The sequence below is a fragment of the Leptonotus elevatus genome, chromosome 12 (genome assembly GCF_054856555.1).
Source record: "Leptonotus elevatus isolate MCC_2025b chromosome 12, RoL_Lele_1.0, whole genome shotgun sequence".
NCBI classification, from domain to species: domain Eukaryota; kingdom Metazoa; phylum Chordata; class Actinopteri; order Syngnathiformes; family Syngnathidae; genus Leptonotus; species Leptonotus elevatus.
In genome coordinates this window covers 15116066-15130884 of record NC_141250.1, presented here as the reverse complement: position 1 = coordinate 15130884, position 14819 = coordinate 15116066, and the positions used below count along the sequence as shown (strand labels likewise).

Here is a 14819-nt window from a genome sequence, read left to right as displayed (position 1 = left end):
TTTGAAATAGTTTTTACTCTATAGTTTCACACGAGAGAGCAGGACAGCAGGCAGACCAGTCTAATAGTGACAACTATTTAACCAACAAACAACACAGCAGTAGAATGAGTGTGTTATCTAGCTAGAATAAGCAGGGGTGGCCATAAAAAGGCATTTTCTGGGTGGCAGCACATGTTGCTGGGAAACCTGGAAGTGCTTTTCAGCATTAATGGTACTTTCACAGATGTGCAAGTTAGCTAAGATGCCACGAGCGCTAAGACACTCACTGTATCATCAAAGATTTTCAGCTTCAAGCTGCTCAAAATCTGGATGTCCTTTTCCTCTTAGCCTGGAGGACACAATTGTCCAGGATGTTCAAAGGCAGCGTGGAATGAAGACTCATTACACATCAGCACATTTAATGATAGTTTCGACTACTTTGGTGGATTACTCTTGAAACAGTTTAATGGGTATCGTTTAAGCAGATGCACTTTTTCAGAGATAAAGCTTTGTGTAGATTTATGAATGGAATAACCAAAAATTTGTATGGCGTGCCTGAGCCTTGAAACAATTTATCATGTTTGACAGGAAGTCATATCTGGCCAAATAATTGTTGTGCATTTGAATTTCGGATTTCTTTTTTTCTTAGCTACTGGTCTGTTGAGACGAATTTAACTCATTCACTTGCAACCATTTTCACTGACGCAACCCCCTTCGCTCCCGGCTGCTTTACTGATTTTGCAAGGCCCACAGAATATTGTGTGCTATTGCTATAAAAACATGGAACCTACTAAAATAAAGGTTATAGTCTTTTCTGTCATCAGTAAAAAAAACTATATTTGTATCAGTTTCCGTTTTGCAGCAATTAACATTATAATATAGCTGAGTTTTATCATTATTCACAAACCTGTTCAAAACACTGGGGAAAAGAGCAACATGGCCCTGGTTGATCTCTTATACTCTACTGCTACCTGCTGGCCGTTTTTTGTAATAACTACCATTGCTTTAAGCAATCTCTTCAGGTCAGAGGCTGCATCAAAGCATTCTGTATGCTCTAACATATTTTTATTTTTTTAAAGCATATAAATAAGTTTTGGGGACCATGGCAATATTTAAAATAGAACATTTTTATAAATTTTTGGGAGGAAATTAGTTTAAAAAAAAAAACATACGATGCGAGGTTTATCAAACCAAAACGAATTGTGGGTCTAAATGGTGCCACTTAACTCCAGCTGTATAAAAGTGGAATAAAAATAATGACTTTGTCTTTATTTCTGTTTCATCATCCTTGTATTTTATCCAAGTCGGTTCAAATATATAATATGATATATTGTATGTGATTTAATTATTGTTTTAACCAAGAGGGCCTGTAATGGGCGTGAAACATCTCCGCATTCAGTAAAAACCGGTTGTGCGGTTGAGGCCAACCATTACAGTTCTTGCATATGTTATCAATGTAATCTCGAGAGCACAGAGACCTTCACATGCAGAAGTTTGGCGTGTTTATTTGGTCTTACATGGAAGGAATCCTGTTTAGCATTTTTGTGTGCATGTTTACACGAGCAATAATTTTCTTCAGCTTTGTTTAGATTGCCAAAGCGGCATTCCGGCTATAGTGGTGATCTATAGTGCCCTGGTGAGACGCACATGGACAGGCCATAATCACAGCATTGCTATGCTTTGCTTCCTCACACACACACACACACACACACACACAGGTCGTCTTACCACACCTGTGTGTGATTTTAAAAGGGATCCCATGCTGTCCTGACCATTGAATGGTGACAAGCCGTGAGTGGATTTATAGTTGCGATGAAGAGTTATCCTGATGCAGGCCTGCTGTATCAGTTACCTCCTCACACACATACCAGTTTAAAAAGCTTTGTGCTCTATAAAACTCTAATCCCACCATTACCGGGCGTGAAGTCCTTTCATATTGCCCTGTGTGTGTGTTGACTTTTACAATGAGGGCCTGTAAATAAACCAGCCCCTCGAATGAGGATTCAACTCCGTCTTGATGTGGTTTAAACATTTTATCTGCTTGCCTTAGTTGGGAAGCATAAGGTTCATTTTCAGGATTGTTAAATTAATCCCATTTAGGTCGTTTAATCTTGTTTTATCTGCCTTGTTTATGTTCAACTATTTATTTTGTTAATGGGAATTGGTCTAATACTGCTTGTAAGACAGTTTCAAGATGAGACAGGGACAGGAGGCAAGAATGGAGAAATGTGAGTATTCAGTAACAGTAGTTAATCCTCTAATTGGCATTTTAGGGCAGTAAGTAGTAAGTTAGTAAAAATGCTAAATTAAACAAACCGTGAGGCCAGGATGTTTATCATTTGCTGTTCTAATTATGATATAATTGTGTATGTGCAGAGTGATTAGTGATTGTCCTTTCGTAGTATATACGCAAAGAATCACTGACTACCGTTAAGTACAGTTCCGTTGCTAACGTGACTCATCTCTAGTTATGGACTCAGTCAATCATAACATACTATTATAAAGCCTCGAGACGTGTGTTGGTATTTCAGGCTCTGCACTTTCTCAATTTAGAGTTTACCTTTCCGAGAGGATGCACTGTGTAATCCATGGCAATGTGACTTCTGAGTATTGTAATGTTACATGGGGAGTCCCGCAGGGATTGGGCACTCGACCCTCTATTGTTTAGCATTTACATCCTCCGATTGAACGTAAATATAACAGTAGCTTTAGTCTTTAAAAATAACAAACCTGCACAGTTGCTGCAATCTGGTGGCATGCCTTACTAGGATCTATTATATTGTGTTATTATATTATTAAATTAAATTATTAGGGCCTGAGCAGCGACCGCTGCAAGATCCCTCTTGTTCTTCTAGAAATTCTTATCATTATTCTTGCATTTCTCCGATCACATTTTTGGGGAACTAAACATGTACGAAAACTCACCAAACTTTGCACACTTCTCAGGCCCTATTCTTTCATCTGAAAATGTCATGCCATAGAACTAGAACTACAATTAAAGTGTGATTTTCATCTCTCACACAAGATTCCACATCTGGTTGCAAGGTGACGACTCGGTGTTCTTGCTTTGCTTTATCAGCGTAGATCAGCAGGAGAGAAGTCGTAAAATAGAGAGACCGTAATTCATCAGATAAAGGGAAAGCTGTCAAACTGTCCGCATTGTTTGGGTGTGTGTGCTTATGACGGCCCGCACTCTCAGATGACACACTGCACATGTTGTATTCATTAATATTTAGACCCAAGGCAATGTATTTAATTTCTCTGTCTGTATTTCTGCCTTGTCTGCTAGGAGGAGCAGGAGACCAGCTACACAATCCTTCGGGCCCGGGGTTGTAACGTGACTCTAAATGGTCTTAAGCCCAACACTGCCTACCTGCTGCAGATCAGAGCCCGCACAGCAGCTGGCTACGGAGCCAGCAGCCCCAGTTTCCAGTTTGAGACGAGTCCTGACTGTAAGTGGTGGCTACCATGCACAAAATATGAAGTGTGGTTTCAAGAATACATTCCAACAATCCATTCTGTCATAAATAACTTTGCACGTATTGAATGTATTGCTGGCAAGAGCACGCAACTCACTACAATATGTTGCTTTGTGTTTTTCAGCAGCCTTCTCCATCTCCAGTGAGAGCAGCCAGGTTGTTCTAATCGCCATTTCCTCAGCAGTGGCCATCATCCTGCTCACTGTGCTGCTCTACGTTTTGATTGGGAGGTCTGTCTACAAGTCACCGTGGCATTCTTTGGCACAGTCTTTTAGATTGCTTAGATCAGGCATGGACATCACAAGTATGGTGGACCAAAACTGCCAAAATTAAAAATAAATAAATGACTGAATAAATAAATGACTGAATAAATAAATTAATGAATAAAAGTGAAAATAAAAATGGATATAAAAATATCTCACATTTATTTATTTTATGCTGCAGACGCTCTGTCAGGTCGAAATGTTATTCAAATGAGGGGGCGTTCCTAAGCGTGTCTTTGGTTGGCCTCCAAACTGAGTGGGTCGGTGAACAAGGAAGTCTCGCCGGCTTGCATGGAGAGCTCAAGCAATGGACGACTATCTTGACCACTGTCTTGTCGAGCAACGCAAGTCGCAAGACATGCTTAGCAGCCCCCTCATTTGAATAAAATTTCGACCTGACAGAGCATCTGCAGCATGAAATAAATAAATCTGAGAGCATATATATATATATATATATATATATATATATATAATTTTTTTTTTACTGTTATTTATTTATTTAGGAATATATATCATTTTGTTGTTTTTATTTCCATTTATGTATATTTTTTGCATTTAATTTTTGAATTATATTTGTATAGCCATTTTTATTTTCACTTTTATTTATTTAGACATTTATTTATTTTAAATGTTGTCATTTTAGTCCTACAAGAACTATATCTAAATAATTAATAGGAAATTAATTGATTATTTTTATCAATTTACTTTCCAAAGATGGGTCATAGTAATTAAATGTTATTATGTTCAATAAAATCTTTATTCAAGATTAAATTGCAATTTAAAACAGCATCCAGTCATCAATTTAACAATAACTTCCTTATAAACAAAGTTGCATCCAAATAAAGCTGCATCCCATGGATTCTTGTTGAGAAATATATGCATGCCTCAGGGGCGATTTGTTGCAGATGCACAAGTAATTGGTATGCTAATGATGACAGCCTTTCTTATTGACGTACAATTTTAACATACACTGTGCTTCATAATGTTCCCGAACAGAAATGTGTCTTTGCTTTCGTTATTTATAGTATTTTGTACAAACACTATATTGGGCCAATGGGTGAAGCCTTATTAGACGTGGCACAGCTTGTGACCTTCTCTATTTGGATTGGCAGGTTTTGTTGCCACAGCAAATCCAAACATCCTGATGAGAAAAGACTGCACTTTGGCAACGGCCACCGTAAGTACTGGACTGTTTTTCTTCTTCAATCTTTCCTGTCTCCACTTTACAGTTCACTGAACTCCAATTAGCTGGTTGCATTATAAATTGCTTGAATGTTTCATTGCTGTAGATGTTTCTTTCTCACAGTATTTTCGCACTTCTAAACAAACAATAGTCTTGATGGGAAATGTTACCACAGCTTGGCATGTATTTTATATTTAAAAAATCTCACGGCATACCACCAAACAAAAATATCACAAAAAGTACGTACATATACTGAAATAAGAATGATTTGTGGTGGTAGTGGAAGGGCAGTTTATTATATTGTCACTATACAGTATATCGCTGGCATAGATTGATGAAGGAATATACATTATTTGTAGCAAATGCTAACAAATTTTCAGACCAATTGAAATTGAATCATTTCTGTCACACGGTGGTTGGGTAGGCAATGGGAATCACTTAAAGTTATTCCAGTGGGTGGTATGGGAAAACTTTTCAGCAGCTGGGAAAGAAATAATAAAGAAATTCTTGCAAGTAATTTCCATTTGTAGTCGTGTAACCATTATTGTTTTTTTCAATGTTAACAAAGAGCTAATCAAAAAAGAGCTAAAAGTTAGAGGAAAATAACAGACATCATAACAAAAAGGAAGGGCATGTATATTGCAAATATACGTCGATGTCATGTATATTTGCAGTGTATACATTACACTAAAGTATCACAAAAACATTTAGATTATAGTGTTTGCCTTTTCCTTACTATAACCTTTAACCTTCACAGGTATAAGCCCCAAAACTTTTCAAGACAGTAGCGAGATCTTGACTCTTGAATAATTTAAATGGGTCGAGATGTGACTCTAAACTATCCACTCGGGAAGTCCAATTTAAAGAATGTTTTTTTTTCTTAAATTTTCATCCGTCTCGACATTTTTGTTAGTCTTCAAGTGGCACTCAAATGCCTTTGGCTAGTCTTATGCCAGCCCCGCTAAGCTCGAGTGGATATGAATTTGGTTTCCGCTGAAAGTACTAAAATTGCAGCTGACCGGGAATAACTGAGCGCTGAGGTAACGCTGAATCTAATAAGAAGATTTTGCGATGTGAAAAACACAATTTTCTGTCATCTCTTTCCTCACTGAAGCCAAGTTGACACAATGTAACACAAATGAACAGCAGCAAAGTATTATTTGCATCTGGTCTTGATTGGACTGGAATTTTCCCTAAACTGATCAACTTAGTTTTTCTTTTTAACTTGGATATAAGCCATTCTTATCATCATTTAGAAACATCTGTAAGGTTGTTGTAACATGTGTTTGAGTGATATTAACTGGCTTCTGCAGAGTATCCGAATGTATCCTGACATGTTAGAAACTCAGTCAGACAAAAGAGATGACATCATCATAAAAAAGTTTTATTTTGATTAAATTGTGGTACTCCAAGGATTTAACGTTTAAACATCCAGAGTATTTACTTGAGAAGTGACAGTTTTTGAATGGCCATGTAATGAGACCTGCTCTTTCCTGCTCTAGTGCGTCTGCCAGGTATTAAGACCTACGTAGACCCCCACACATATGAGGACCCAAGCCAAGCTGTACATGAGTTTGCTAAGGAACTGGATGCATCCTGCATTGCCATTGATAAAGTGGTGGGAGCAGGTAAGAATCTACACTACCCAATGTTAATACAAAAACATTACAAGAAAGAAAAAGAAAAAATTACCGACATGTTTTTCACTTTGACTTTCTCTTCTGGCTTCATTCACATCATTCGCACAAAGTGCACTACAAAAAATGGAGCACGTGCAAGGCTCATGGGTTTAAGTGCAGTGGCAGGTTATGTTAAGTGTGTGCCATAAAGTGTACTGCGGAGAATGATAATTCATTTTAATACCCCAGCCACTTTGATGGAGGAAAACAAATGACAAATGACAGCAAGTTTGTTGTAGTTGAGTCATTTAACCTGTTTTCCTCATTCTGTATCTTAATTTTATAAGCAGCCTGTCTTACTCCACATTTTATATGTATATATAGATAACATATGCATTTGATGTTTCAGTTCGGTAGAGGTTTACAACTGTACAATGTGCCAAAAAGGTGATGGATAGATCTTGTAAAAAAAATAAAATTATATGCATGTATATAAAAGTCAAATGCGGACGTGTGACTTTCTCAGTCTAGATGGAAATTGTGGAATAGGCGCCAAAAGAAAATATGATTTATAAACTGCTAATTATGGCTCGGCACTTATTTAAACATTGTTAGCTTGTTAACAATTTATTAAAACTTGATGAACCATTTACATAACATTATGAATTATTAGTGCTCTCTAAATAACGAAACCTCTACTTTGGCTTGTTATTATAAATGCCAGAACCTCATTAACTCATTTGCTCCCCAAAAAATTTAAATACTGCCATGGTCCCAAAAACGTATTTGATACTTTTTATTTTATTTTTATTGTTTTTACGTTAGCGCATTTGATGCAGCCTCTGACCTGAAGAGGTTGCTTAAAGCAATGGAAGTTATTACAAAAAATGGCCAGCAGGTGGCAGCAGAGTATAAGAGATCAGACATAATATGCAATAAGCTCTTTTTGCCAGTGTTTTCAACATGTTTGTGAATAATGATGAAACGTAGCTATATTCTAATGCTAATTGCTGCAAAACGGAAACATATGCAAATATACTTTTGTTTTTGATGAAAGAAGAGACCTGTGGGCCTTGCGAAATCAGTCAAAATCCAGTAAAACAGCCATGAGCAATTGGGGTTGTTTCAGTGAAGATGACTGGGAGTGAATCAGTAAATTAACGTACATTAAAAGTTATGTTAAACTGCTGTAGGTCATTTACCATGCTTAAAAGGGTAACTTTATTGCATCCATGAACTCTCATACACAATGGTCCTTGAAGTTCTCATCTGTCTTAGACGGTTAACCAAACTTTGATCTTTCTGCAAATTGATGATTGTGTGTTAAAAGACAGAACACAGTTTTAGATTTTTTTTACATGGGACTTTCCCATCAAAGTGAGATACCCCGCTCCACTTGAAACAGGAAGTGAATGAGTGTCCCTAATCAAGCCTTATTAAAACTCCACTCTGTGGGGGTGACCACAAAAAGAGCTCCTTTCCCCTGTCTGGTCTGCTCACTGCAGGACGGAGCAGGCATGATGTTGGTATTTAGACAGGTTGTAATTATTCTGGCCTAAATTCTTCCAGACCCTGTTGCTTCACGTCCAGATTTTGACCCATGCTCTGTGTTCCAGAGTTGCACGGGGAAATTATAGTGTGGGCCAGAGGAAGCGCGAGATCTACAAATGTCTTAGCTCTGACATCACCTAGCGCTCCATATGCATATACGTTGTCGACTACGCATTCTTGATCCACTTGTCTAAAGCTGGGCCAAATCCCCGTAGCCAGCTGCAGCATTGATGGTTGCATTTGAAGCATGCGCTCTCCCTGCACCACTTACTGTACATTGTGCAAAACACACACTGGCACGGGATGAAGTAAACACGCACACATCCCCTCACCGGCAAGGAATTCTAATCAGAGCATATTGAGTCACCTTGCACCCAGTTGTACTAACAGACAATAAGGCTGTGTCAACAGGAAGGGAATTTTCTCCATTAGGCATTTTTATGTGTATTAATGAATCAAAAATACGCTAGTTAGCTCACTACACAGACAGTAAGTCACAGTTTCCATCTTTAAGATTTTGCTAGTTTTTAAGCAAACCCCAAGCTTAATATTGCTATTGTGTGTTACTGGATTAATCTAAGGACTCTTTATATCACCATGTGTTATGATTATATTTTGAGTTTGGTCATATGATATTGATGTTATCAGTTGCTATGCAGTTACTATGCCCCTTATGATGATAATGGTTCGTGATTATTCATTAGCCATGCTTAGTTTGTCTATTATTTTGCAGTTACTATGTCCCTTAAGATGATAATGGCTGATGGCGATGCATTAGCCATGCTTAGTTTGTCTATTCTTATGCAGTTACTGTGCCCCTTATAATGATAATATTTGATTATGATGCATTAGCCATTCTTAGATTGTCTGTTCATATGCAGCTAGTATGCCCGTTATGATGATAATGTTTGATGATGCATTAGCCATACCTGTTTGTCTATTCTTATGCAGTTACTATGTCCCTTATGGTGTTGATGTTTGATGATGGTGCATTAGCCACCCTTAGTTTGTCTATCCTTATGTAGTTACTATTTCCCTTATGATGATAACGTATTAGCCACTCTTAGTTTGTCTATTTTTATGCAGTTACTATGTCCCTTATGATGATAAGGTTTGATGATGGTGCATTAGCCACTCTTAGTTTGTCTATTCTTATTCAGTTACTATGTCCCTTATGATTTTGTTGTAAGTTACCAAGCAGTTGCTATGTTCTTGTATTAGTCACTCTTATATTGTCTAGACACTGTCATTTTATTATTATAAGCCTTTATTCTGCCATTGCCGAAGCAAGCGTTACTAAATGACACTTTTGTCAGCACATCGAGGTTCTTTAGCCGAGGTTTCTCTCAGCATGTCCTTATGCTAACTTTCTTTCATGTCTTTGTGGCTCATTCTATGCATCCAGGCCATCTGCATCCAGCCTTGCTCTCTGTTGTTATTTTGTATACATAAACTCTGTTTCTCAGCTCCCGTGTTTTGTCTGCATTTGCGTCCTAGCTCCGCACCTCACGTGGTACCACGGGTACCTAAGAAGCACAAATTCATCTTCATATATGGTTCATAAGTACTGTCTAATACAACAATGTCAGAAAATGCAATGACTGATTAGAACTAAGGACTAAGACGTTTTTTGTAAAACTGTCCTGGTTTGACCTTTAGGTGAGTTTGGCGAGGTGTGCAGCGGCCGTCTGAAGCTACCCAGTAAGAAGGAGATCTGCGTGGCCATCAAGACTCTAAAAGGAGGATACACAGACAAGCAGAGGCGGGACTTCCTTGCCGAAGCGTCGATCATGGGACAGTTTGACCACCCCAATATCATCAGGCTGGAGGGCGTCGTGACACGCAGTGAGTCAAATGAATTTGTCAATTTCCTTTTCAAAGTAAAATGCTTAACTGTTACATTTAACACTGTAGAAGAATGCACAGGGAAAGAAAGTTCTGATATATGATTTGTATCCACATTCCATGACACGTCCCTTCTCTCTGGAGTCTTTTTACTGATTCTGATCTGAAAACGTCTTTGACAAATGGCCCTAAAGTGGCCGACGCTTTAGAGAAAATGGCAGCGGTTTTATCGAGTTGCCGTGGTGTAAATCTCTGCAGATCAATGTACTCTGATCAAAGCTGTGTCCTTAGTGGGCATGAATCCATATCTTTTGCTTGCTCCCCTCTGGGTCTCTTTATAGGACTATCATCAGCGCACAGAAGGAGTCTTTAAAAAGGAATGAGTGCAAAAAAAAACAAAATAATGAGTCTGAACTTTGTCGCTGAGAAACATGCCTGGCCTCTATCTTTCCCTGAGGCGCCAGCCTTGTTAAGAAGCGCTGCTATAGAGTGACTAAAACACCAAGAGCCTCTCCTCACTTAATTGTCCTCAATTTTTTTTGCTTTCCCTTGTTTAATCTCCCTCAGTCTAATTCTCTTATTCTCTTGTGTGATCTCACTGTCTAAATTGCTCCATGCCCCTTTTTTTTTAATTCAGTTCAGCTGGATGGTTTGACTTTGCAGAAAGTACTTTTTTTCCCCAAAGAAGCCAATGCCGGCCCTAAATCCCCCCCAATACATAAAATGTTGATTATTTAATTGTTTCACATAGATTAAATAGTAGATTATTGTGTACTACATACCACATAACTCACTATAAAACACCTTGGAGAAACATGTCCATAAATCAGTAAAAAATATTTAATAATATTAATAATAACATCATATTTAATATATCCTACCTTCTAGCTGTGTGTATGTGCGTGCATATGCATGCTTATGTGTGTGAGTGTATTTGCGCGTGAGAGACATTTGGAGGGATAACCTGAACATGTGTGCATGAGTTGGAGAAGCCCGGGAGCAGGGTTTGATTTTAGGTTCATTTGCTCCGCACACAGACACACAGACACACACACGCACGCACACACACGGGGTGATTTATTAAGCTGTTCCTGTTAATTCTTAATCCTGAGACTTTCACACCCCATTTACCTTGCTGCTTTTGGGTGATCCACAGGCTGCATATTTTCAGAGACACACACTTGCATGTTTGATGCTCACACGCACGCACGCGCACGCACACTCAGTCATCCACGTGAGGAGAGCGACACAACAAAGTGGCTGCAGGGCCTTTATCTCTGCTGCCAATGCAAAAAGAGAAACGGATGGAAGTATAGTGGGAGGAACCCGTGTGTGTGTTTCACTCACTTACTATAAAATCGTTCTCTAATAAATGTGGCAGTCCATCACCATGTTGTAGGAGTTTAAGCAAAGATGTGTAAACTGTGATAGTAAAAGTAAGCTTTGTGATCTTATTGAGACAAACTACCGGTATGTTAAATGTTCGAATTAATCAAGTGAAACGAAAACAAAACATTTTTCAGTGAATGGGGCCGATAACTTTACTATATTTTTGGGCCTGTGCTTCATTATGAAGCACTACTTTAAAATTGTGTATGTGTGTGTGTGTGTATGTGTGTGTGTGTGTGTGTGTGTGTGTGTCCATGCCCACCCAAAAAACAAAAAACAGACAACAAAACAGGGTGTCATTAATTGCATGACTTCAATAGTGAACTCACGATTAATCGCAAATTTTACATCTGTTCTAAATGTACAATAAAATGTTAATTACAAATATTTTGTGGGGGGGGGGTGTTGACCTAACAGAAATATGGCTGCATCTTTTAGTCATTGATTCAGTAATTTCATAATAATTCATAAAATTGAGTTCAAATTAAAAAGATGCGCTGTACTGTAAAACATGAGTGTGATATTGATATGTGTTGAGGTCATGTTTCTGCCACTAGATGGCATAATTGCATTTGTAAGACGTTGGTGGCAGCTCAGTGCATTTTTCTTTTCATATTAAGAGCTATCTAATCTTTAATATTAAATAACTTGACCCCAGTCTACACAAATATATGAATTATTATTAAATGTATTACTGCTAAATTTTCACGTGTACGTGTCTGCTGCGTTGCAACTGGAATTCCCCCAGCTTTCCAGAATATGGGGTGGTCATTAATCGTGCGTTAAAAAAAATTGTGGCATAAAAGGAACTAAATTAACTAAAAACTAACAAATTGATTTTGACACAGTTAAACAAATATATATTATAAAATATAACAATGTTGAGCTTTGAGAAACAGATGTCAGAAGAAATTACTCAAAATTGTATATATAGCGGTGACCTGCAAACAGCTTCATTTGAATCATATTTTTGATTCCTCTTGGCTGAATAAATATCTAAATTTATATATTACGGCCAATCGAATTCCCACATAACTCAAAACCAATCATTTTCTTTCCATCAAGTATTTTGTGTCTAATTGAACTATTCAACAATGCCAATCAATATAAAGTACACTGATATATGGTTTAGCTTGTAATAGTAGATGGTGTGCTGCTCAAACAATAATTGATATCATCTATTCGGTTGCAGCCTGCTTTGATATAATTAAAGTGATCAATCATGACTTGGATGGGAATGTTATTTCTTTCATCGGCGGTGATAGATTTGTTACATTAAACACACAATTCCATCACTGGTGCCACATCCGATCCAGATGTGAGGACAGTTCACACATCATATGGAAAGGAGAGGAGGGGCAAATTCATCAGGATAAAATGGAGATGGAGCATATGGCTGGTGGCAAGTCAAGAGTGAAGCAGTGACAACAAAGCCATCTGGGACACAACAAGTCTTGACGGCAGGCCTGTTGATTTAACAATGGATTTTTTTCCCCCCTCCCTGTGTATTAAACCTCATGCTGGCTGTAGTTTGAAACAAAGATGCCACTCTTGATTGCTGACCTTCTGGATCCACTAAACTAAGTTTTTCAAGTAAAAAACTTCTTTAATTGCAAATTGCAATTTGGTTAGCATTATGACTGCATGGATAACAGATGGATAATGAATAGAAGTCATGAATGTCATTCTCTTTGCAGGTAAACCCGTCATGATTGTCACAGAGTACATGGAGAATGGTTCACTGGACAGCTTTTTAAGGGTGAGTACTCATGAAATGATGCAAAAAGTCACAAGTATACCCTTGTTTCACATTTTGTATTTTACGCCTCATGTTAGCACATTGAATAGCAAAAACTGAGAATCAGAAGCTGAAACAACCGTCAAAAGAAAAAACGTGGGTAGTCGAAAGTCAAAGGAAGCTCTGTGCTACTTACGCAGAAGCAGCTGGCTAGCAACAGCTTCAACTGGCTACTAGTGTACCTAAACGCGCTGCGGAGTCGCTCCTGAGTTAGTAATCATCGCCTGAATGGCAACAAATGAACTACCGGTAGATTTATGACAAATGTCATCCTGACAGAGGGATAACCATGAAATAACGGGTAGGCACGCTAAATGCTAAGCTAACCTAAGATTGACAGGACTTGCACGTTGAACATCGCAATAAAGTGTTTATTGTTGTTGTTGTTGTTGTTTTTTTTACCAATTTTGCTTTGCCTTCAAAACAAAAAATATATAATACAGTTTCCTGCTATACACAATATGAATTAAAGAAATAAAAATGATTGATTCTATATTTAAAAAAAATAAAATAATTTGTTCATTTATTTTATTCTCATATTTTCATTGTTTAAAAAACCCTTCCTTGCTTCAATTCCCTGCAAAATAAAGTCAACCCTCAAATGAATCATTTTGTACCACAGAGAAACAAATTAATATTTCGAGCCTTGCACTAATAATGAACTATTGCTGCTGATGAAAGGTTTAATGTCATAATTTTTTACCTGAGCATCTCCAAATAAAATTATACCTCACAAGAACAAAAAGAGAAACAAATTAAACCAGGTTACGTGATCCTACATGTCAATTCAAACTGTGAGTCAGACTACCTGATGCCTTTTTTAGTCAATGTCAAATGGTCCGTGTGCAATGAAAAGAATCGCAGTCATGGTGTCATAGCAAAGCGTAACGACTCGAACCGCATCACAATCACAGCCTCTCCAGACAGCGGTGACTTTGCTTACGGCACGGCTCATTTGCCAGCTACCTTTTCTAATTCAGTAAGCACGCACAAACATTGATTCTGACATTATTATGTCCGATCAAGAAATACGGGAAATTCCCTTTCTGACCTTGGGCTCAAAACAAGACAAATATATTGAATGCTCTCTTTTCAGTGACATAAATAGCTCTAACAAATATTACGTCAGATGTCCTAATTGGCACTGGGGATATCCAGTGGGTGGAGCTTGAACTAGTCACTTTCCCCTTTAATAAATATAAAGCGTCAATGACTATCTTCAGTTCTGGTTCACATTTAGTTCTCTGTAGAGTTCATACCCATTACATACACACATTTATCATGCAGGGAGGGACTTCTTTTTTGTTGTATTTTTACCATGTCTCTGCTCCTTAAAAAGGAGTGACCCGCCTCACTGAAATTAGTCAAAGCATGAGAGCCAAGTCATAACACTGACATCAAAGCTTGCAGACTCATGTTTTAGCCCTTCTGCACTGCATCATGGTTCATCCTGCAGGAGAAGCTGTTTGTTGGCATGTTGCCCGAGGCCTGCACTTCATCTCTGTAGATGTGTCATATGCGCACACACAAAACACACACGCAAACTCATAGCTTATGCATTATAGCATATGTGGGATTGTGGAAGGCTTTGAAGTGACAATTCCAGGTGGTCTGGCCACTAACCGCTGCTGTCGAAAATGAGATGGTCAAGTCGGGTTCATAAACAAACTAAAACAACACAGATGACTCATTTGATTCTGGTCTTGAAAAAGA

At 38.0% G+C, this 14819-nt stretch overlaps 1 protein-coding gene across 6 annotated transcripts in view; it reads left to right on the top strand.

Annotated features, from left to right (window-relative positions):
* The window catches only part of epha3 (eph receptor A3), a 101109-nt gene that overhangs the window by 61121 nt on the left and 25169 nt on the right, over positions 1-14819 (top strand). For 5 of the 6 annotated variants that reach the window (XM_086092112.1, XM_086092115.1, XM_086092114.1 and 2 more), the window contains exons 7-12: positions 3269-3431; positions 3583-3688; positions 4834-4898; positions 6407-6532; positions 9734-9919; positions 13006-13067. In XM_086092112.1, coding sequence (XP_085948238.1) covers positions 3269-3431; positions 3583-3688; positions 4834-4898; positions 6407-6532; positions 9734-9919; positions 13006-13067 — 708 coding nt within the window. The remainder of the gene's footprint in view (positions 1-3268; positions 3432-3582; positions 3689-4833; positions 4899-6406; positions 6533-9733; positions 9920-13005; positions 13068-14819) is intronic. The other variant, XM_086092113.1, reaches the window with a different exon arrangement.